Source organism: Gasterosteus aculeatus, chromosome 6 (assembly GCF_964276395.1).
Source record: "Gasterosteus aculeatus chromosome 6, fGasAcu3.hap1.1, whole genome shotgun sequence".
In the NCBI taxonomy this organism is placed as follows: Eukaryota; Metazoa; Chordata; class Actinopteri; order Perciformes; family Gasterosteidae; genus Gasterosteus; species Gasterosteus aculeatus.
Window position 1 is genome coordinate 10848316 of NC_135693.1, and position 20507 is coordinate 10868822.

The 20507-nt window shown below is 43.8% G+C and overlaps 2 protein-coding genes across 19 annotated transcripts; one reads left to right on the forward strand and one right to left on the reverse strand.

The window, feature by feature from the left end:
* Positions 1 to 189: 189 nt before the first annotated feature.
* On the forward strand, positions 190 to 10156 carry arhgap22a (Rho GTPase activating protein 22a). Of its 4 annotated transcripts, none has more exons than XM_078104855.1 (11): positions 190 to 467; positions 661 to 777; positions 4822 to 5018; positions 5640 to 5727; positions 6331 to 6459; positions 6631 to 6841; positions 6923 to 7055; positions 7138 to 7211; positions 7565 to 7686; positions 7796 to 8774; positions 8856 to 10156. In XM_078104855.1, exons 3-11 carry the CDS (start codon positions 4836 to 4838, stop codon positions 9073 to 9075), a joined length of 2139 nt encoding a protein of 712 aa, XP_077960981.1. In that variant the 5' UTR covers positions 190 to 467; positions 661 to 777; positions 4822 to 4835; the 3' UTR covers positions 9076 to 10156. The 4 variants fall into 4 exon arrangements, with proteins under 4 accessions (XP_077960981.1, XP_040033794.2, XP_077960982.1 ...); XM_040177860.2 differs by having other exon boundaries at positions 279 to 467; positions 687 to 777; XM_078104856.1 differs by having other exon boundaries at positions 294 to 588; positions 687 to 777.
* Positions 9450 to 20473, reverse strand: mapk8a (mitogen-activated protein kinase 8a). 15 transcript variants are annotated; one of them, XM_040177869.2, is made up of 12 exons: positions 20256 to 20473; positions 16601 to 16767; positions 16199 to 16328; positions 16020 to 16078; positions 15775 to 15913; positions 14866 to 15031; positions 14338 to 14409; positions 13318 to 13500; positions 13087 to 13211; positions 12915 to 12978; positions 11972 to 12049; positions 9450 to 11465 (listed from the first exon to the last, which is right to left on the reverse strand). In XM_040177869.2, the coding sequence occupies exons 1-12, from the start codon at positions 20289 to 20291 to the stop codon at positions 11449 to 11451; spliced, it is 1236 nt and encodes a 411-aa protein (XP_040033803.1). In that variant the 5' UTR covers positions 20292 to 20473; the 3' UTR covers positions 9450 to 11448. The 15 variants fall into 15 exon arrangements, with proteins under 15 accessions (XP_040033803.1, XP_040033796.1, XP_040033797.1 ...); XM_040177862.2 differs by having other exon boundaries at positions 9450 to 11460; positions 20256 to 20460; XM_040177863.2 differs by lacking the exon at positions 14338 to 14409 and adding an exon at positions 13857 to 13928 and having other exon boundaries at positions 9450 to 11460; positions 20256 to 20415.
* Between the last annotated feature and the right edge of the window lie 34 nt (positions 20474 to 20507).

Below are 20507 nucleotides of genomic sequence, written 5' to 3' on the forward strand. Positions count from 1 at the left end.
AAAAGTGATAAAAGCACAATATTTTTGGTATAAAGTACCATAAAATGTAAGTACTCAAGAATTTCAAAACTGTATTTAGGAGCAGAACTACACCACTGGATGAGAAAAACACACCGTTAAGGAAGTGACTAGTCCTCCTGATTTACATTGTCAAAGCACTAACAGCCAGGGCATTGAACTTGAAATGTTACAGTAACAACATCTGAAGGAGGAACGTTCAATATCTTCAACACAGAAGTCAGCCGTTTTCACTTCTCCATCAAGACAACTCACTTCCTCAGTGAGAGGCAGACTGAACAATCCAGAGAAAGACAGCAGCAGCAGATCATTGTGCTGCCATGTTTTATTCCCCTGTAAAGGCAGCGGCTATAACGGCAACTGCTTGAGACTGCGACTCTTTCTTGTGTAACGCAGAGCGTCTGGCTCCAGGCTGAGAGTCGTCTGGTCTGCCCATACGAGATGACATGGCAAGTAATACTCGCATGACATTCTTTATTTCCTTCCGTCTAACAAGAGTCCGTTCACATCAGCATTCTTCTCTAATTGGTGTGTTACTGATGGGCAGCAACAATAGTTCTTTCTCTTTGGGTATGTGAATGACATTTGATTTGATTAATCAATCCAGCAGAGGAGTGAGGTTTCCGTATTGTCATTGTTTAGATCGTGTGTGTGTTTTGTGGCTGAAGACATGGCCTCAGAGGAGAGGACATACTGTGCAGACGGGTCCACTGCCATCCAGGGCTCTTCTGACCAGTGACAAACCACAGCTATTGTCAGGTAAAGCTCTCTTTTAGTTTGCAATTATGATTATTGTATCAAGCCGGGTGATTATGTGTATTGTTTTCAGATTGAACTTTGTGGTTTTTTTGTGCTCTCATATAAAGTTTATCTCCGATTAATGTCATGTTACAAGGAGTGCATTACTACTCTTTTTATAGAGCCTTTATTTAGTGCTATTTGTTCTTGATCTTAACGTTTGAGTTGAACAAGTTTTCATTTCTTATGAAAAAGCTCAGTGAGTGGTGTCCCGGTCCTGCATTTCAGTCTCATCCCGCCTCTTGAATTGCAGAAGGAATCTGCTTTATCACATCCTCTACAAAACAATGGAAACAAGAATTATACACATGTTGAGTACAGAGACATTCCCTTTCAGACTGAAAGTCTTAGCCTGAAAGAGTTATGAATTTAAATATGACTGGCGTACAGTTAAGTTTTGTCAGGCATTTAGTGGTACAAATGATGTCAGTGAAATCAAATGTATTGATCTGAGGTTGTACTTTACGTACAGACCATAATCAAATCTCCATGAGCAAACGGCCAGAGGGTTGGTGAAGACCGCGGAGCGATTACGACAGCCAAAGTAAAGAAATGGATGACAAGACAGAGGACACGCTGTCGGACATATTTATAGACGGTGAGAAATTGATACTGAGAGTGCAGCAGAAGGCAGATAGCAAAGAGAGAGAGAGAGTGGGCAGGGATCTAGGTACAGTACACGAGAACAACAGCACGCCGGGCTGTTGGGACAGACTGAGGGAGGGTGGGGGGGGGAGGACGTGAGACAAAAGAAAGGAGGGGTAGGAAGACCAGATGTGGGGTTAAGTGCTTGTGTGTGTGTGTGTGTGTGTGGAGGGGAAATCAGACAGTGAGCCCGGGAGAGAGATGCTCAGAGAGGATGAAGAGTAACAGGGCGAGGCAGCAGCGTGAGGCAATCAGTGTGTCTGCGTGTGTGTGTGTGTGTGTGAGGACTAGTGTGTGAGGAGAGCGATGCAGTCATGTCTCTGTGAGCCGGAGCAGCACAGCAACGGTAACCATGCTGAGCCCCAAGATAAAACAGGCACGCCGGGGTAAGCGCAGTCCCTCCTCCTCTTTCTCCATTCCCTCATCTCTTTTCGCTCCTTTCATGCTTCTTTCGTTTTTTCCTGCAGTCCCTCTTCCATTTCTCACCCTCTTTCTCTGTCTCCACAGAGCTCCATTTGTCTCGCTCTCTTTGTAATAATGTGACATCAATATCGATGTACTTTCATTGATAAAGAGGTGGAGGAGTGCAAGACAAGCACCGGCGTAATTCTGCATCAAAGTGACCATTGTTGTCAGCAGTGACCTGAGTTTTCTTGTATGATCTGAAATCTTGAGGCTTTGTCTTGCATGTCCGGCTCTCATTGAGAGTTGACCGGCTCTACTACAGAGTGATGTCATCCCTCGTTTATTCATAAAAGATTTGAACCTGGTGGGGGGGGGACACAGTGGGTTGTAGTAAAAGATGATCCGCCCTCCAACAATGGTCTGCATTAGGACGCTTTCACATCCAAACAAGTGGCCGCATTTGTAAAGAGGTGATGAAAAGAATGCAGGTTTTGCAACAGCTGACTGCGAAACATAGTTCTTTTACCGGCAGGTAAAAAAACGATGGTGACCGACCGATGTTGGGACGCCAAACATCGATGCCAATCACATGACTGTGTGAAGATGAATAAGGGAGCCATAAATCACATGAACGACTCCTGGCACGGAGATTATCATGAGTACAGCTGTTCTCGTCATGGCTGGTGGAGGCTACTGTTTCAGGTGGTTCATATTGACAGTGGTCAACCGTCAGGAAACTGGCATTGGTTTTTAGTATTAGCAGCCGTCTTATTTCAGACAAGCAATAAAAGTAAGACCATAAAAGATGATGGGAAGGACAAATGCCTCCTCTTTCTCCTTCATGAGCACAGAGTGCAGTAGTCACTTTACTTCGCTTTCCTCATCTTGTTCGCTTCCAATCTTGCATTTGCTGTAATGGGTTTCTCCTTTGATTAGATTTCCAGTTGTACTTTCCTCTGACCCTTTTATGCAGCAGCATACAGTATCACAGAGCTGGATCTGCAATCAGAAGCTGAAATGACAGCCGAATCTCAGGGCAGTTGTTTAGTCCTAAAGGGAAATTATCAGTAAAACTCTGAGCTGTGGACGAGGCTCCTCTCATTATCTGTGTGGCTGATTAAATGTCCACATGAGGACATTTGAATAAAACATGTGCTGAAAGTCGAGAAATGAAAGCAAAAATACCATGAGAAAAAATACCAAGAGTATAGTGCAATTCATATGTAGATTTTTGATAAACTATTATAGTAGTCTAATAAGATGGATCATTCTAATAGTAGTTGAATAATTTAATTAATAAACATCTTTTGCTGCTTTATTAACAATTTTACAGGTAGGCTACACAAAATGTGAAGCCTACTTTACAGTAAATAAAGTAGTCTTAATTTGCTCCACTGCATCTAAACATAACAGCAGGATGATACGGTGATGCATTAATTAATCATAATGTAAAACTGACTAGGACCATTTTCCTAATGGGTATGTAATGAGTACCTACACTCTAAATTAGATGAAATAAGATGACTCAAGTATTCAACTTTAGATTTAGACTATTCTACTACTGTACCTTTATTCAGTATTTTTAATAGTTACAAGATACATTTTAGAAAATATTATGCACTGCTCTCAGAAGCTTAATCACCGCTGAATCCTACATTTAAACTGTGTCTTACAGATAGTAAAAACATTCCTGTGGTTATTAAGGTTTCTCATTAATTATGAGAGGCCAATTTGATATTTGACAAATGACAATATGGTTGAAGTCATGAATAATCATAATAATAATAATAATGAGTTGCCGAGTAGTACCCCTGCTAACAGATTGATGCATCTACTGTATAGATAACTCAATAGATATTATTTATCACAGGAGCCATTTGCTTTATTTATACTTTTTTCACTTCAAAGACATTTGCTAATATTTTTACTTAACACAATAACTGAATGCATAACTTTCACATGTAAGAGTATTTTAGTTTGTGCCTTCATCTCTGATCATCATGAAGCCCATAAGTGTACAATATTGTTTCTTTATTTCCTGAAAAAAATGACAATTTGATCCTCGTACGTGTGTTGCCTGAGGACAGTAGATCAAAACCCCAGTTCTTCTAAGTCCTGCGTCTTCTTTAAGGACATTAACAACATGGCCACGTCTGCTGTATTTATAGATCCGGCTCTCTGTACTTGCTGTCAGCATAGAGTTTTGTTAATGACTTCTTTACGTGCTCTCTAGTCCTCTCTCTTCCCAGCAATCACAACTGCAAATGAAGGACATCCAAAAAGGGAAGACATATAAGAGATGCAGACAGAGAGCTGATAAGCAAGCTAGAGATATTTCAGCCCCGGCCCTTGCAGATGCCCTCACTGCTGTCCTCAGCAGAAAGCAAGAGGCAATTAACAGAAAAGACATTGATCTCTATCCCGCGGGATCCCTCTGCCGTCGCCGTTTTAACTCCATACCTTTCATACACGCCAATATATCAGCCATGCTTGTGATCAGTAGGCAGCAGTTAAAGTGCCGCCTGATCGAAAGCAAAACTGTTTACACATTTATACGGTACATATGTTTATACTCAACAACCACAGGACAGGGGCATGAAGGCAGTGTGGCCGTGCCAACAGGTGCCTCCTGTATGCTGGCCCTAAATAGAGAACTGTTTGGGGAGTAATCAGCCTGAAGGCTGCGTTCACAACGCCACCACAGATGGATGAATTTGATCTTAAACCGGATGCCTTTTCTTCAAAACGGATGCCATTCGTTGGTTTATTGACTTAGGAGGGAATCTGGGTGCATGGTCAAGCCTGTGGGCTTAGCTGCACCCAAGAGATACTTCTATGGGTGAATTTTTTGAACAATAGCAAAAACAAAGACAGAAAATCCCAAAGCAACATGAATTCTCTGTCTCTGCGAGCCGCCCTTTCCCTCACTGTATCTCTACGTGTGTGTCCATGCAGCGCGCTCCAAGAGCATGGTGCTAGGAGAGTTGTCCCGGGTCTCCAGGCCCTGCTCTCCTCAGGACCAGGACAAGGCCCTGAAGGCCGGCTGGCTCAAGAGACAGCGGAGCATCATGAAAAACTGGCAGCTGCGCTGGTTCGTTCTGAGGACCGAAGCTCTTTATTTTTACAAGGACCAGGATGAAACCAAGGCACAGGTGATGCATACATGCGTTTTTTCATGTTACTGAATAGTTTTTCCCACAGGGCCATCCGATCCATTGCGTGTTCTCCAACTCTGAAAATAGTTGATTATTTAAAATGAAATGATACATGAAATACATTTTCCTGCCCATAAATAAAATTAAACCCTTATAGCATTATGACTATATTTTTCTATTATTTCATTATTTTTTAAGAGAAACTAAAGCTGGATCAATATTTAATCATCTTTCACACAAAAATCATCGCCCTAAGTCATCACAGCACTTTCTATTAGAGCAGTGGTGTGTGGTTATTGCCCTGACACACACAATGAGAATGTAGTAACTTGCCCTGTGCTTCTGCGGTAAGCACTTAGTTGCTGACCTTTGACCCGCTTCGCAGTGAAGGGATCAGAACTACACAGTACGAGAAGTGCCAAAGGGATAAATAGATGTTTCCCTGAGTCATCCCCTACATCCTCTTCGCCTGCGTCTGTTGGATAAATGCCCAGAGCTTGATGTACTCGAAACTCTCTAATGTTCAACATGCACAACACGTCCACAACCACTAATTGATTTATAGTTTGGCCGTGGATGCAGGTGTTTTCCTCATGCATGCCTCTCTTTCCCTTTCAGGGTTGTATTCCTCTTCAGGGCAGTCAGGTCAATGAGCTGCCCGTCAATCAGGATGAGCCTGGTCGTCACCCTTTTGAAATTGTTCCAGGTGAGTAGGCGCAGTGAACACTCTGTGTGTAAGCAAGTCAACATGTACAACATGTAGGCCTACTGTTCAAGTGATGCTGAAGCATGTTTAGTTAGTAGTTAGTAAGTTACATTGTATTTTACACAAAAGCAAATCTGAAATATTTTCAATATATAAGTTAAACTAAAAAGATTTTCATCAGTAGAAAGATGTTAGAACATGTTATGAATAGCAGCTTTGATGCTTTTATCTCCATCTGCAACTGAGTAGTGCTTCCAGCCCTTCAAACGCAACTGACTGCAAAGTTGCATGAAGGTAGATATTTTCACATAGTGTAATGAAAGGTAAGCTAAAATCGACCGAAATGTCAAACCAGTTGGTGTCAAGTTGTGTGCAGGAGGCAGGCAGAGAGGCAAAGCTACATGGCTGCGTCTTTGTACTCTGCAGGGGTGCTGGAGTTAATAAGGTCATTTGAAAAACCGAGTAGAACGGACTTCTTTACAAATGACACAATTAATTTGTGCTCCGTCCGATTCGATATAATTAAAGGACTGTGGCTTTGCAGTGTGTGAGTCACTTTGTCCTGCGGATCCAGGAGGTGATAAAATATGTTTGTGTTGTCAGGAGTGGCCGGAGAAAAGGATCGAACGGGCCTCAGCCACGAATCATTCCTGCTAATGGCCAACTCTCAGAGTGACATGGAGGACTGGGTCAGAGCCATTCGTAGAGTCATATGGGCTCCTCTTGGAGGAGGTGTGATCCTTACCCACATCGATACACAAATGTTCACAGAGTACATCCCTCGTATTAAGCAAATGTCTTACTGTTTACTTAAAGAGGGGACTTAAACGTCCTAGGGTACAGATGAGGAGACACTCTGTCAATTACTAACCTGAAATGTGTTGATTTTCTGTGTGGCTGCAGGCGTCTTTGGGCAGCACCTCGAGGAGACAATGTTGTACGAGGCCCAGTGTGGCCCTCAGCGACTGGTCCCTGTGCTGGTCGAACAGTGCGTGTGCTTCATACGTGAACATGGGCTCCAGGAGGAGGGCCTTTTTAGGGCCCCTGGACAGGCCAATCATGTTCGCGAGCTGCAAGATGCCTTCGACCGTGGCGAGAAGCCAGTGTTCGACAGGTGACGCAGTGGGAGTGGGCATTTTCATGCTAAACTATAATCTGTGCAGGCCAGTGCTGTATGTTTTCCTGTCTCCCACAGTACCACTGATGTCCACACAGTGGCATCACTGCTAAAACTGTACATACGGGAGCTGCCAGAGCCCATAATCCCGTTCTCCAAATACACACAGTTTCTCTCCTGTGCTCAGCTTCTTACCAAGGACAAAGCAATGGTAATCACATGTCTGCTCAACACTTTAAAAGGTATATTTGCAAACTTCTGCCTCATTAATAAACATGTCTTATTGTTTCAAGGGTAAAGTGGAGCTAGGCAAACAGGTGAAATCCCTTCCTCAGGTCAACAACAACCTCCTTACGTACATCTGCAAGTAAGTCCATACTGTTTTGTCATCTTGCCGTATAACAGCAGTTGTTAAGCCCACTGATGTGTTTTGGGGTTTTATTCTTTCTGCTGCTTTCCCATTAACTGTCAGCCTGTCATACAAGAAGAATGACATTCATCGCACCCACATCCCACGTCATCGGGGGAAGTGGCATCACAGTGATTGACTCTGAGTGTTCATAATTGCACGTCTTTTCAGCCTTCTGCATCTATTAAAATACCTTCAGCTGGTGACTCAGTTCTCATTTTCTACAAGTGGATAAAAAACAAGGGGCTTCTACACTGTCGATCTTACATAAAATGTGGAAATAATGTCGGATTTTGGTTTGTCCCGCTCAGGTTTCTGGACGAGGTTCAATCTCACTCCAGTGAGAATAAAATGAGTGTTCAGAATCTGGCCACTGTGTTTGGACCAAATATCCTTCGGCCCAGGGTGGAGGATCCAGTTGCCATGATGGAGGGTTTGTGATGATGTTAACAAACTGCGGCACAATTTTTGGCACAAACTCATTATCATCATGAACAATGACGTGAAATATTTTGATTGCATACGTTTGTCATTATGAACAGGAAGCACGCAGGTGCAGCACCTCATGACTGTGTTGATCAGTGAACACACTAAACTTTACCAAAGGGAGGAGGTCAAAACAGAAACCAAGATTCCGCCAAAGCAACTGAGTCCTATCCAACGGTGCAAAGTGGAATGGCTCTCAGAGGAAGACTCCCTGGCCTCCAAATCCCCCAAAGAGGAACCCCAACTTTCAACCCCTTCTAAAGACAGTAAGCCAACCGTACCGAGTCCCATTACAAGGTCAGAGAAGGGTGAGGATGGTCTAATTGAAGAAAGGGGCCAAGGTATGACTGAAGAGAAAGTGGATGGACAAGCAGATAGCAAGACTGAAGCCAGAGGGGGAAGTGAGGCAGCCGTTAGCCCCAGCAAACAGTCTAAAGCTTCGCCCACCTGGAGGAGCAGCTTCAAAGGAGGTGCAGCATCTGGGGGGCAGCGGGGGAAAGTGGGGGGGTCGGCGGGCGATGTGTCAGCGGCTGGTGGGAGCAATTGGCTGATCAATGGCCTGTCGTCCCTTCGAGCTCACAAGCGCACCACCTCATCTGGGGAAAGACTTCGAGACGCCACTATGAAGGATTCGACCCTCTCCCTTAAAGAGACCACCGTTCCAACTAAGGATACACAGAGACACTCTGATGAAGACTCCTCTCCAACACCCCTGTATCACAGGGCCCTCCTCCAGTCACACAGACTGTCGGCATATGAAAATGTCGCCCCTTCCAGTCTGAGCCTTCCTGCTGACACGTCCTCCCCTTGGACTTCCTTTGAGATCCCGTTGGCCGAGCCAGAGGGAAGCGTTTCGGCAGTGAAATTAGGGCAGGGTCAAGAGAGACCCACAGAGGTGAGAGACAGTACAGGTCCCCTGGACAACGGCGCAAAAAGTCCTGAGAAAGGTACAAATGAAGGTCTGACTAGCCTGCTGACCGAGCTCAAGCGGGAGCTGAAGGAACAGAGGACGAGCAACGAGACCTGCATTCGCAAGTAAGAATGAGACACTTTTCACTTTCTGTCAAATAACCTATTAAAATTAGCTAAAATAACCTCTGCTTCTCTTCTTTGGAGATTGGAGGAGTCCTTATCTGAGTACCAGTCCCAGGTAAACCGCCTTGAGGAGGAGCTGGACCAGGAGAAAAAGAAGTTCCACATGCTGGAGATCCGGTTCAGGAACTCGGAGAGGGCACATCAAGACGCAGAGAACCGAAACATTCTCCTCCAGAAAGAAATGGAGGAGTTCTTCAAGACCCTCGGAGATCTGACCACAGGAGCAACAAGGACCAACTAGATGAGACCAACCTGCCTTCATCTGGTTCATTGGAGGAGGAGAAATACGAGCTTGAACTACCAGTTAGCTGGACAGCTTTGAAGACCAAATACCTGGAGTGGAGTACTACTTGCCATCTTTTCCTCTTTAGTACAGCCGTCTTGTGCCTACACTGTACAGTGCCGGTGCAAAACGAGATCTCCTCGGGACTAAGCAATCATCATTCTGCAAAATTCCTTACTATTATACCTCATCTGACATGTAGCTGATTATTTATGAACAGTGAGACGAACAGGACTAGCTGATGATGTGAGGTGGGTGTCTTCCCATACACCCCGTTCATATTCTCAAAGGAAATGTTAACTTGATAGTAAAAGAAAGAACAATGTGAGACATTAAAATTCTACGAGTTTTATTTGCTGGAGTTGATGGTAGACAGTTTTCATTTTCCATGTATATAATTGGTCTGTTAGTGAAGCCATTTCAGATGCACAGCTGAACTTCGCACAGCCGGCCCGATCAAAACACACAAACCAGGTCAACTCTTTGCCAACAAAGCATCAGAAGACTGCCGTATCATGCCAGTAGTGTTGGATGGCTTTCCCATCTTTCCCTTAAATGACCCTACACTAAAAAAACAGATTTGCTCAGAGAAAACTCATGCGTAGTCTATTCTATCTTTTCTCTTTTTTTGAGGGGTTTGGAGGAGAGGAAATGACACAAAGGGAAGCCACAACAGTCAGTTGAGATTGTTGCTCAGAACGAGTGTGGAGATGTCTAACAATCGCCAAAGTGCATTCTGGGAGCTGATGCTAGGAGTTGCTGCCTGGAGTGCCCAACCATGAAAAGGGCAAAGCGACAGGTTGGGAATTTGAGCCATCAAATACATCTAAAAGGTTACCATGGCGCATAGCCAATGCAGCTTTCCTCATCTACAATAAAAATCACTGACTATATTAATCTATGAATTATATTGCACAAAAAATGAAACAAAATGCATATAAATAGTAATTCTGAATGAAATGTACATTAAATACAATAGTAATCCTACCTGGAAATAAATAAATAAATAAATGATTAAAGCAAATGCAGAAAAAAAAAAGTATCTTTTTTCCCCCCCTATTATGAACGATGCGTGCCATGATATGCATACTGTATCTACAGACGTGTGAGGTAGAACTCAGTTAGAACTCGGAAAGACGCATTACAGAAGCATCTGCAACAGAGAGGACTGAAAATCATTGAACGGAGTAAGGGCACTTAAAATAAATATGTAAAATATCAGACAGCTGTGAATAATGTCTGAAAGGACCTGCCAAAGGGGTAAGGTGACTCATCTAGACTTAGTCTCTGGGGACAGTCTCCAAATACAGAACTCATTCTAGCCAGTGGAGTGGCCTACATTAAAATATTACAGCGCTAACGGTTATCACTGGCTCCGGACTACGCCACACTTCTACTCGGTTACATTCACCCTGTTCTTCCTCATCAAACAGACCATCGCATACAAATTACATCCAAGATACTAAACAAGTTCAAACACAGTCAGTTAATAGTACGCTATAGTAAAAAAGAAATTCAGTGTCCTGGGAAATAGACAATTTGACCGCTTGTCAAGATGCACGCAGTCAAAAAGGTGACATAATACTAAGAAGTAAGGTAACTTTGATACACCAGAGGAGGCTTTCTACAAGAAAGATGAAGAACAATATCAAAATAAAATCATTCAGTGCAATCGGGTCCCAGGTGAAGTGCGCAATTTTCTAATGTTAAAAAGAGAATTTGTGTAGATTTACCCAAATGTACCGAAATCAAAACAAAAATACCAAACGGAGAATTCAAAAAAATATATTCAACATAATATTGCAGTGCTAACTGTGGTATTAGACTGTGTAGCAGCAGCTAAAAACAGCAACGTGTAAAGTACACTTCAATCCCTCTTTCTCGTAACACACATCACAGATTCACATCATAACATACTCTGATTCTTTGCTGAAAAAATACAGTAATAATGATACAATTCCAAACCACAATAATTTACAGCAGTATAAGGGGAGGGGGAAATAAAAACAAACTGTACATTAAAAGCGCAGCTCTACAAACTAACATGAGAAGTTAGTTAGAAATTGGCTTAAATTCTCTCCTATCACATACACCGATGAGGAGAGGTTCGCTTTTTGTGTGTGTGTGTGTGTGTGTGTACACACACATGTATTGTATGTTTGCGTTATCTGCAGCAGGCCAGCGCACCCAGAGAGGTGTGGCTGTCCAAGCTGCTGTCATTTTCAGAGGTCATGGTGGGGTCACTGCTCGCGTCAGTAGGCTCGGTGGACATGGACGAGACATCGTTGGCCGAAGAAGAGGAGGACGACGTGGGCTGAGGGGGGCTGTCAATCACTGCTGCACCTGTGCTGCGAAAAACACACGTCAACGCATAGGTTTCATTGATATACACGCGACCGATGCAGATCTACACAGTGAAAAGCTTTGACTTGCCTGTCAGAAGAGGCGGAATTCAAAACAATTTTATTCTGGAAATGTTACTGCTTTAGTCTGAAAATATCTACATTTACATTTTATTCTAAGCATTGTATGGCTTTATCCATAAAATATACAGCTTTATTAGTGGAATATTATAACTTGAATCCCCAAATTTCTAATTTATGCTTCACTACAACGTTTACAATGTACTTGAAATATATGATTTATAACTTTTTAACCACATTTATACCAGAGTTAACCTAGCGCATATATGACGTATTCAGTGAATGTGTGTAAAATAAACAGTAATAAGTTCCTTTTGTTATTCAATCTTAAACTCAGACTCACGCCAAGCCTCTGAAAGACACCCATCATGTGTTTCACTAGTTATCCTCCCCAAACCTTCTCATCTACCTAAGTTATGAAGATTACTCACCTAAAGGAGGCGGCTGGCCTCTTATCACGCCATTTCTTTTCCACTCCTCCCATTCGCTCACTTCCTTATAAATTAGCACTAAAAGTTAAAGATGAGAAAAAAAGGTTAAGTGAGGCAAGTGAGACTGCGAGAATCCAGCAATTTAAATACCACAGCAGGTCGTAAACTTGTATCTGTAGAGTTCACTTGGTATTGCATACTGTGCAGTCTGAAAAGCATCATGTTTCCTCGCTTGGACAGGCTTTGCTGGTGACTCTTCTAAAAATGAGTGAACGGTCATTATCACCTGGCAGGGGTTAGGATGAGCTCATCCTGGTGCTCAACTGAAAGTGATATTTACTCATTATTGGAAGTCCTAGCATGCTCCAAAGAATCAGGTTCCCCACAGTGGAAGACACTGGAGAGGCTTCAAAAGGGGGGTTGAGAGTCATGCAGCAGACCTTCTGGCTAACTGGTGGAGATACAGAGCTCCTTGGCCAACAGCGTCTGTAACCACCTGACTGCATATTTACACATTTACTGAAAGTGACGCTGGGTTTCTTCAGACATGGTTTATTTGTGTACTTTCCATGAATAGAAAAGAATCAAGTCACCGCAGGTGATCTGCTAATCATAGAATCTGACCAGCAGCCCATTTCTGTTTCAACGTAAACACATGTCAATTGCAAACATGTATCAACTAAAGTGGATTGATTTAAAAGTAACTAGCAATTAGATAAAAATATATTAGACGTTTAACTCATCAGCCGGTTCAAAAAGCAAAATCATCTGCTGCTTAATCTACAACTCTCAGTCGTTTAAAGTGGTAAAACAAAATTGTAAAAGGTAAAAAGTATGTTTTCAGACTTTACACATCACAATTACTGTATGAAACCTCTCAGTAGATCCCGTGCTTTTACAAGACTATAAAGTACATGTTAATAATGTTCATGTGCTGTCTCACCCTTCCACTCTTCCACTGTGTGCTCCCTCTCATCCAGATGTTTGTGCAGGACCTTTGGTGGGGGCTGCGGAAGAGAAAACGGCTTAAATGGCACATTAGTGGCAGAAGAGCGTTGCCAACTTTCCACAAGTGATATTTAAGGATCATGCACTCCGATCAGTGATCCACTTACCGCCTCCACTTCAGCTGGGTCATACCAAACATTGATGTAGGGGTGCTGCAGGGCCTCGTCCACGGAGATGCGCTTGGAGGCGTCGATCACTAACATCTTGGATAAAAGATCCCTGGCTTGGCTCGCTGAGGAAAGAAACAATCCGCTCTGCCATTAACAACATGTCGACAGATGTAGCTGATGAAGGAGATCTGAAATGGCCTTTGGTCGTGACAGGAAAACGCACAGCACCTTTCAGTTTGTTGTGGTCAGAGTCGGCAGGGAACAGCACATCCGGAAAGAGCTTCTCAAAGCTGTACCCAGCGTAGCGCGGCCGGTTTTCCACGTACGTTCTCACGGACTGGTTGAGCTTCATGAGGAAATCCTGAGATGGAGTGCCGAGCTGCTCAATTACCTTGTTCCACTGGTCGATGTCTGATGTGTTTATGTGAAGGAAAAACACACTGTTCTCGCTCACACAGATGTAACACACCATTAGGGCAACTTGACTTAAATATTTAGAGAGATGCACACATCAACATCTCTACTTTGGTGGTCCACATACTGAAATCATTCCATTTCTATGCAGCTAATACATAACTATTATACATACTTTCTCAACCACCTAACATCTGGTTTGGCTTGACGGTCTCACGACACGTGGATGCAGCAGAGCAATGGTGGTAGAAACTGAGAGAATAAATGGCAATGTGGCAGAAGGAAACTCTCAGGACGGCGTCACACATAATGAAGTGATGACGCGCTGATCAATCAATGATGGGGAAGGATACGATCAGTGCCGGGGAACAAAACACTTCCCCTGATCATCTCAGCCACTATGCAGCCCACTGACCATACGTCCACTGGAGGCAGATGTTTAGATGATGGGGGAGTGGGCATGCAAAAACAAAAACAATGAGGTCAAATAAAAAAAATTAAAAAAAGTGGAAGCAAAAAAGGTATAACAATGCAAACTGAAGGGCAGTGATGTTGATTCACATGAAAATGAGAGCTTGCAGCATCAGCCAGATGTATGAGAGAAAGAGCAATGCAGCGTCGAGCGAATGAAAACGTACATGTTTACAGTCCATACCGGGCAGAAAGCTTAGAATAAAGGTGTGTTATGACAAGTCCCTATAGCCTGGCACAACATACTGTGTTAACTATCCAGGGAAAGAGCTATTAGTCTGCAGAAGACAAAGCACAAACCCTCAACAAAGACTGTTAAAGTTAAGAGAGTGAAGAAAAATTTAAAAAAAGACCCAAGGATACAGTCCCTTCCTGGGAAGAGGATTTTATGGCGAACCATTTCTGCGAGTATGCAGCCCACAGACCATATGTCCACTAGTGGCGTGGAACACGGTGAACAAAGGTGATTAGAGAGATGCACAACAACAGGTTAGTTACACAAAGGGGGTCAGTCAATGAGCAGTTTGTTGGGACGTCGTCCCATCATGTACAGAAGCCACATGCAGGTTACACAATGTAAACAGCAAGTCATCTTCAGGCCCCTGTGTGTGCGTTATAATGGATCCAACACAGGTTTTAAAAGGTAACAGACTTCTGGTCCACTACAGCAGTAACACACATAAAGTGGTAATCCTTTAAAATAAAAATGGCTGGTTTACCTATTCAAGACAATATAAACTTGCTCCTCTCAAAATGTAGAGATGCAAGAGTTTGTCTTTTTCTTTTTAATGTGGGTCCCTAGTGCCACTGCTCTAAAGTCTAACATCAGCACATAACAAACAAGGGTTGTTATTGTAGATTGGCAGACACAGCAAACAGATAACAACTAACCATTGGCTTGGTAGCCCATCCCCAGGATAACCTCGGGTGCTCTGTAGTAGCGTGTAACCACATACGGTGTCATCAGGAGGCCCGTGGCAGCCGTCCGAGCCAAGCCAAAGTCCAAAATCTTCAGTGTACAATCGGACTTGACAACTATATTACTAGGCTTGAGGTCCTACAGAGGAACACATACCCCAAAAATATTTTTTTTGAAATGTTAAGTTTGTCAATAAGAAGCAATCACAAGACATGGGGATGAATAGCTACGGATGTAGCAACAGTTATTGATTTAACTAACATTCTGAGACAAAATAAAACTAGAAATGACCACATCTTGATAAAGTATGTATTGTCAAATCAAAAACCATGATTTTGTGATCATGGTTTTTACGGTAGCAGCTTTGGACAATGTATGTATTTTTTAACAAGGAATTATTATTTAACATTCCCATAGTCAGCGACTAAATACTTTATTGCAATGATATCGCAACTGTCTGCATTTTACTAATTGTAGGGATTTCTTTCTCCTCATGATTTGGTGCAATTGTAGATCAGTCTGTGCACACACACTTAGCACCTGCTTATTATTGATCCGTATGAAAATGTTATACGTTCACCTGCCCTTTTCCATTTTGCAGGTCATGAGTCTCACTCACATAGTAAATTCTGTGTTTTCTTCGAAGACATTTTTTTAGAAAGAATACCAGCTTTGAAATCAGGTTTTACATTTAAAGAAGTGACACAAATATGAATACTTTCCCCAATAACAACAACTCCAATATATTCATGTTCTAATAATGGGCCAAGGTGAGCGTTTTCCCATAGAATCAGGTCCAGTGTCACTGAGGGTTTAACGCGTCCCTCCAGGGGACACTGGCCTGGCATTGGTCTGTGAAGTCGTGGCCAGCTCATGCTCACCCTGTGGATGATGCCGGCGGCATGCAGGTGTTTGATACCGCACAGCGTCTGATATAGCAGATAGGACAGCCGCTCATGGTCCAGCTCCATCTGGATGACCTGGCACAGGTTTGCATCCATCAGCTCCATCACCAGGTATCTGACAAGAGCAGAAACAGGTTACACAGCAGCAAGAGAGAGTCACTCATTTGAACAAACAATAAATAAGGTATTCTCTCAAATATATCTCACATGTAGCTACTTACACATCTTGGAATTCCTCTAATGATTTTTGTGGTGTGAATACATTCAATAGGCCAATGATCTGTGGGTATTAAAAGAACAGGGACATATGAAAGCACAATTTAAAGTACAACACGCATTTAAGCATACGAGCCATTCACATTCTCTATATGTGACCACGTGTGATATTTTTCCTACTTACATTTTTGTGATTGACACATTTCATTAGGACTAGCTCTCTATACGCCCTCTTGGCATGGGTTTGGTTTTGAAACGGCCGACTCAGCTTCTTGATGGCAACATTCCGTTCAAGGTTTTGGTCATAAGCAGAGCTGTTGAAGAAGAAGTTAGCAAATGGTTTCAAAATAGGATCACAGGTGCAGCATAGTAGGGATTAGAGATTACAGGTTAATATGAGTTCCTGGTCCGGATATCTCTAAAATACAAAGACTGCACTAATTATGACCATTTTCAGTTTAAATGGATTCATATTTTTCTTTCTCGAGAAGACAGAAATATTGTTTGGTTGTCAGGAATGTTCAGGTAAAATATTGGAAACGGTGACCCAGATTTGACTAAATATGGACGAGGTTGCAACACTCACCAGACGATTCCCTGGGCTCCTGAGCCGATGGGTCTTAAATTCTGGTATCGCTTCAGTACTGTGAACGTCGAATCTCCAACGTCGAGGCTGTAGAACTCTCTTTCTCTCTTGTTTTTGTTCATGGCGAAATCTTCAATTACAGCTTTCTGTGCATCCAAAAATGTCCTCTGTGTACACAGAGACAGGCACACCGATGTGATTTACCAGAATTGTAAAAAGATGAATTAAAATCCATGCATCCAAGAAAGCAGATTAGAAGTGAAGGAAAAAAGACACGGCTGAATTTCTTGTTTCTTATCTCGGCAAACACACCAGGATGGAGGTTGATACCATCAGCAGTGGTGGCAGAACAGCATGAGAAACATAACCCTCAGAATGACACCGTCACAGTGGCAAATCAAGCCTGGTGATAATTCGTATGCACTCACACTCGAGCCCAGCAAACAAGCAGGTCTTCCACAGGCGCACGTCAACTGGTTCAGGTTGCACCATTCGGCCGAGAGCCCAGATGAGACACAACGTAGAGATGCCAATTTGTGTGCACAACGGACTTCCTTTTCCCTTTCTTCCAGTTCTTACGTAAGCCGCGTAAACCCCCTCCCCACCCTGTCGACACGCGGTCCATACGAGGGATATAATTGCCAGAATAAAATGAGTCAGCTCTCTTCAAACGTCACAAGGACGTACATAACATCCACCTCCCTCACAACATGAAAATAGACATGTTGCCTATTTTTATATTGTGGATGGAAAGACAAACACGCACGTCTGCTTTCTGAAGACTTGAATGACGTTGCTCTACAGTACTTATCTGTTGCTCTGTGGTTTGGCCATTATTCTATTAATGGTTATCCATAAGGACGATTAGGTTCCGGGCAGCGCAGGGAGAGAATCACAGGGTGATAGGATTTTGTAAATTGTTATTTAGTCACACATACCGTTGGAATTACTGTGAAATAAGTAGTATTGATGATCATGACTTCATGCTGCATCGACAAATACCTCTGAAATCAATGGCAGCCTATAAGATTGCAGTTATGTGTCAGCTGCAGTAGAAGGAATGCAGCCACAGCTCCTGAGAGCTCATCGCTTACATCCAGGTACCTTTTGTATTCTGCATTCCTAGAGCGCATTTAACCTGCGTTTCCCCCTGAACAAGCTGCTCATGGTTTTAATGAAGAGCTTCTGAATCTCACACTTAATAACAATTCAGATCCTGTGATTGTGGTTCTGTGCATACACACACACACACACACACACACAAAAACAGTTTCTCTAAAAAAAATCTGTATTCTCACAACACGTGGTGCTTTTTTTTTATCCCATGAAATCAACCCACATCAGAACGAGAAACACACACATAACTGATGCAAACAGCCGAGAAGCTCATTGAATGAGAAAATGTGTCCAAACGTAAACCGGATCCTGTACATGATTAACATACGTGCCCTACCGGCTCGTGTCATCGCGACATACCTGCGTGCATGTCTCACATGTTATCCGCATCTACGCGCCTGGTGTATGCAAACTGCACGCGGGGCGGACACGGACACACACACACACACACACACACACACACACACACAGGCTCATCATGGAGGCTCCGATTAACCGCAGGACCACTATCGAACCCGTATTTATTTATCGCAATTCTCGTCAGCGGGTTAACCTTGGCCACACGACCCCCCCGTCCAGAGCTATGTGTCAGGTATACGCGAACTACCCCCGAAATAAACCCGCGAGGGAAGAGCCGCGCGTAGCTGCACGCGAGGCCCCGGCAGAAGACGTTCATGACGGCCACACTGTGATACGACGAGGCCTGCCGGAGGAGCCCGGTGCGCAGTCGGTGTACCGGCCTCGATCTACGGATAATATATATATATATATATGTAGAGAGAGAGAGATAACGACGCGGGCGTGTTTTAGGTCGGTAAAGAAACGCTTCGGCGTAACGCGCTTAAAGAACCAGCACGTCGTCGGCTGAGCGGCGTGCACACAGCGGGCGCGCGACCCTCCCCCACCGGCCAAACAATAAGCACGTCTGAGGCGCCGCGGTGCGAATCCTCCTCGTACCATCTCACCATCTTACCTCCGTCATCGAACGAAACGGTATCGATCCCCTCGCCGCCGCGCGCGCGGTCCGATCAGCCGAATAATGCTCCGGACTCTTTGTTTACGCTGCCGGTTGAAGGATGATTTATTCCGTTGTGCGGCTTAAAAAATACATGACCTCACCGAATTTCACTTGCCTGCGTTTCCATCTGGGTACTATGCTGACAGGCCGGGGCGCGCACGGGGCATGCGTCCCAGCAGTACGTCACTCCTCCACAGAGGCACTCCCACCTCCTCCTCCTCCATCCCCCTTCCTTCCTTCCGCTGGCCTTTCTATTAGCTATCGAGCTATTTGTCTTTCTAGCCCTCCTTCTGTTCAACGTTTTTTCATGCTCCTATATGTCTGCAGTACATCTATTGGAGAGGGTTTATTGGTCTGACTAAACATATAGACCCTATAAAACGCGGATCCATATGTACCGAGAGAAGGATATCCAAATGGCAAAATGAAGAGGGAGCATCTCAGCATATTTTCTCCTTTTCTTTTTGATGAAAATAATATATCTGATGTCAAAGAGGAAAATGGCTGAGAAGCTCCATGAATAGTTCACTGAGCACACACGGTCAGAAAGTCATTTTTTCTGCAACTAAAAGTAAAAACACCTTTCTGTAGGAGTAAATGGAAGGGCAGCCCAGTCTCCTTGAAGTAATACATTAAGGACACATTTTAAATTCATACAATCATTTCTAATGTATCAATCATTTATGTTCTTGTTTCTTTATTTATATCATTGTCAGACATAAATTTGTTTGATCTTAACAAAAATGTCGGCAGTTCTGCAACCTTTGCCATACTCGTGTGATATATGACTGACAGACATATAGTTTTCTTACATCAGTGTGGTGAACACAGAGAACGGCACCATTTAAATTAGGCTATATGTGCATTAAACAGAATACAGTGTAATGTAATGCTGATTTAATAGGTGGTCTACAAACAAAGAAGAAAAATATACAGACACATGTGCATCAAATACGATTAAGAACATATAGAAGAAATTAGTTAATTAGATGCCATACTGAGACAAAGCATATTGAAGCCACGTCATGTGCTGTAAACAGTGACGCTGCAGAGTCCGCTCGACATGAATTTAGGGTTATTTCACCATCAGAGAAATGTTTTAGGCTTCTCCTTCCACCCGGGGGACCATGACCTGCACGGGCTCTGCGGAGATCCTCAGCCCGGTAGTAGTTATGGTACCACCTAGAGTTCCTGCATCACTTTCTCTGAGCGACACGCTACAACCGCGCGGATGCGTGCACGGAGCCATGCTCTGCGAAGGCATGTGACCGAATGGGCACGTGAGGCCAAATGACGTGAATTTAGCACCGAGTAGTATTTAAAAAAAAAGCAAAATCTCCCCCACACCCACCTGACAGCCCTGGGTGGGTTGTTATTTATCCTCGTCGCTGCGCAGATACCCCGCGGCCTGCAGGGAGACGCGCTGCGCGCAACGCGAGGGAAGGCAAAGCGGCGTGAATAAACGTTCCCGGGGGCGCGGAATCACCGCAGCAAAAGGCATTCGCCGCTGAGGTTTCTTACCCCTTGTTCCAGGAGAGTCCGCAGTGTTATGATCATTGCGGTGGGGCGGCCTCGCAGCAGCGGGCTGCGAGCCACTCGTTTGGCCGCGGTCGTCCGTCCTTCCCAGGCGTCTCCGCAGCGCACCGACCGCCGGGGATGCAACCGCACCTTTTGGGCGTCGGACGGATTAGTTAAATCGGTGTAGCTGATCCCACGCCACTCGCTATTGGTGGCTTTGACCTGTCGCTGTCACACACAAAAAACGCGAGAGTA

Coding starts and splice junctions, on each gene's coding strand:
- arhgap22a (XM_040177860.2), top strand. Junction 778..4,821: donor CAAACCACAGCTATTGTCAG/GTAAAGCTCTCT, acceptor GTGTCCATGCAG/CGCGCTCCAAGAGCATGGTG. Junction 6,460..6,630: donor ATGGGCTCCTCTTGGAGGAG/GTGTGATCCTTA, acceptor GTGTGGCTGCAG/GCGTCTTTGGGCAGCACCTC.
- mapk8a (XM_040177862.2), bottom strand. CDS start 20,291: ATGATCATAACACTGCGGACTCTCCTGGAACAAGGG. Junction 13,501..14,337: donor CCTCTTCCCAGGAAGGGACT/GTATCCTTGGGT, acceptor TAAACACATCAG/ACATCGACCAGTGGAACAAG. Junction 12,050..12,914: donor CACAGTGGAAGAGTGGAAGG/GTGAGACAGCAC, acceptor TTTAACTTTTAG/TGCTAATTTATAAGGAAGTG.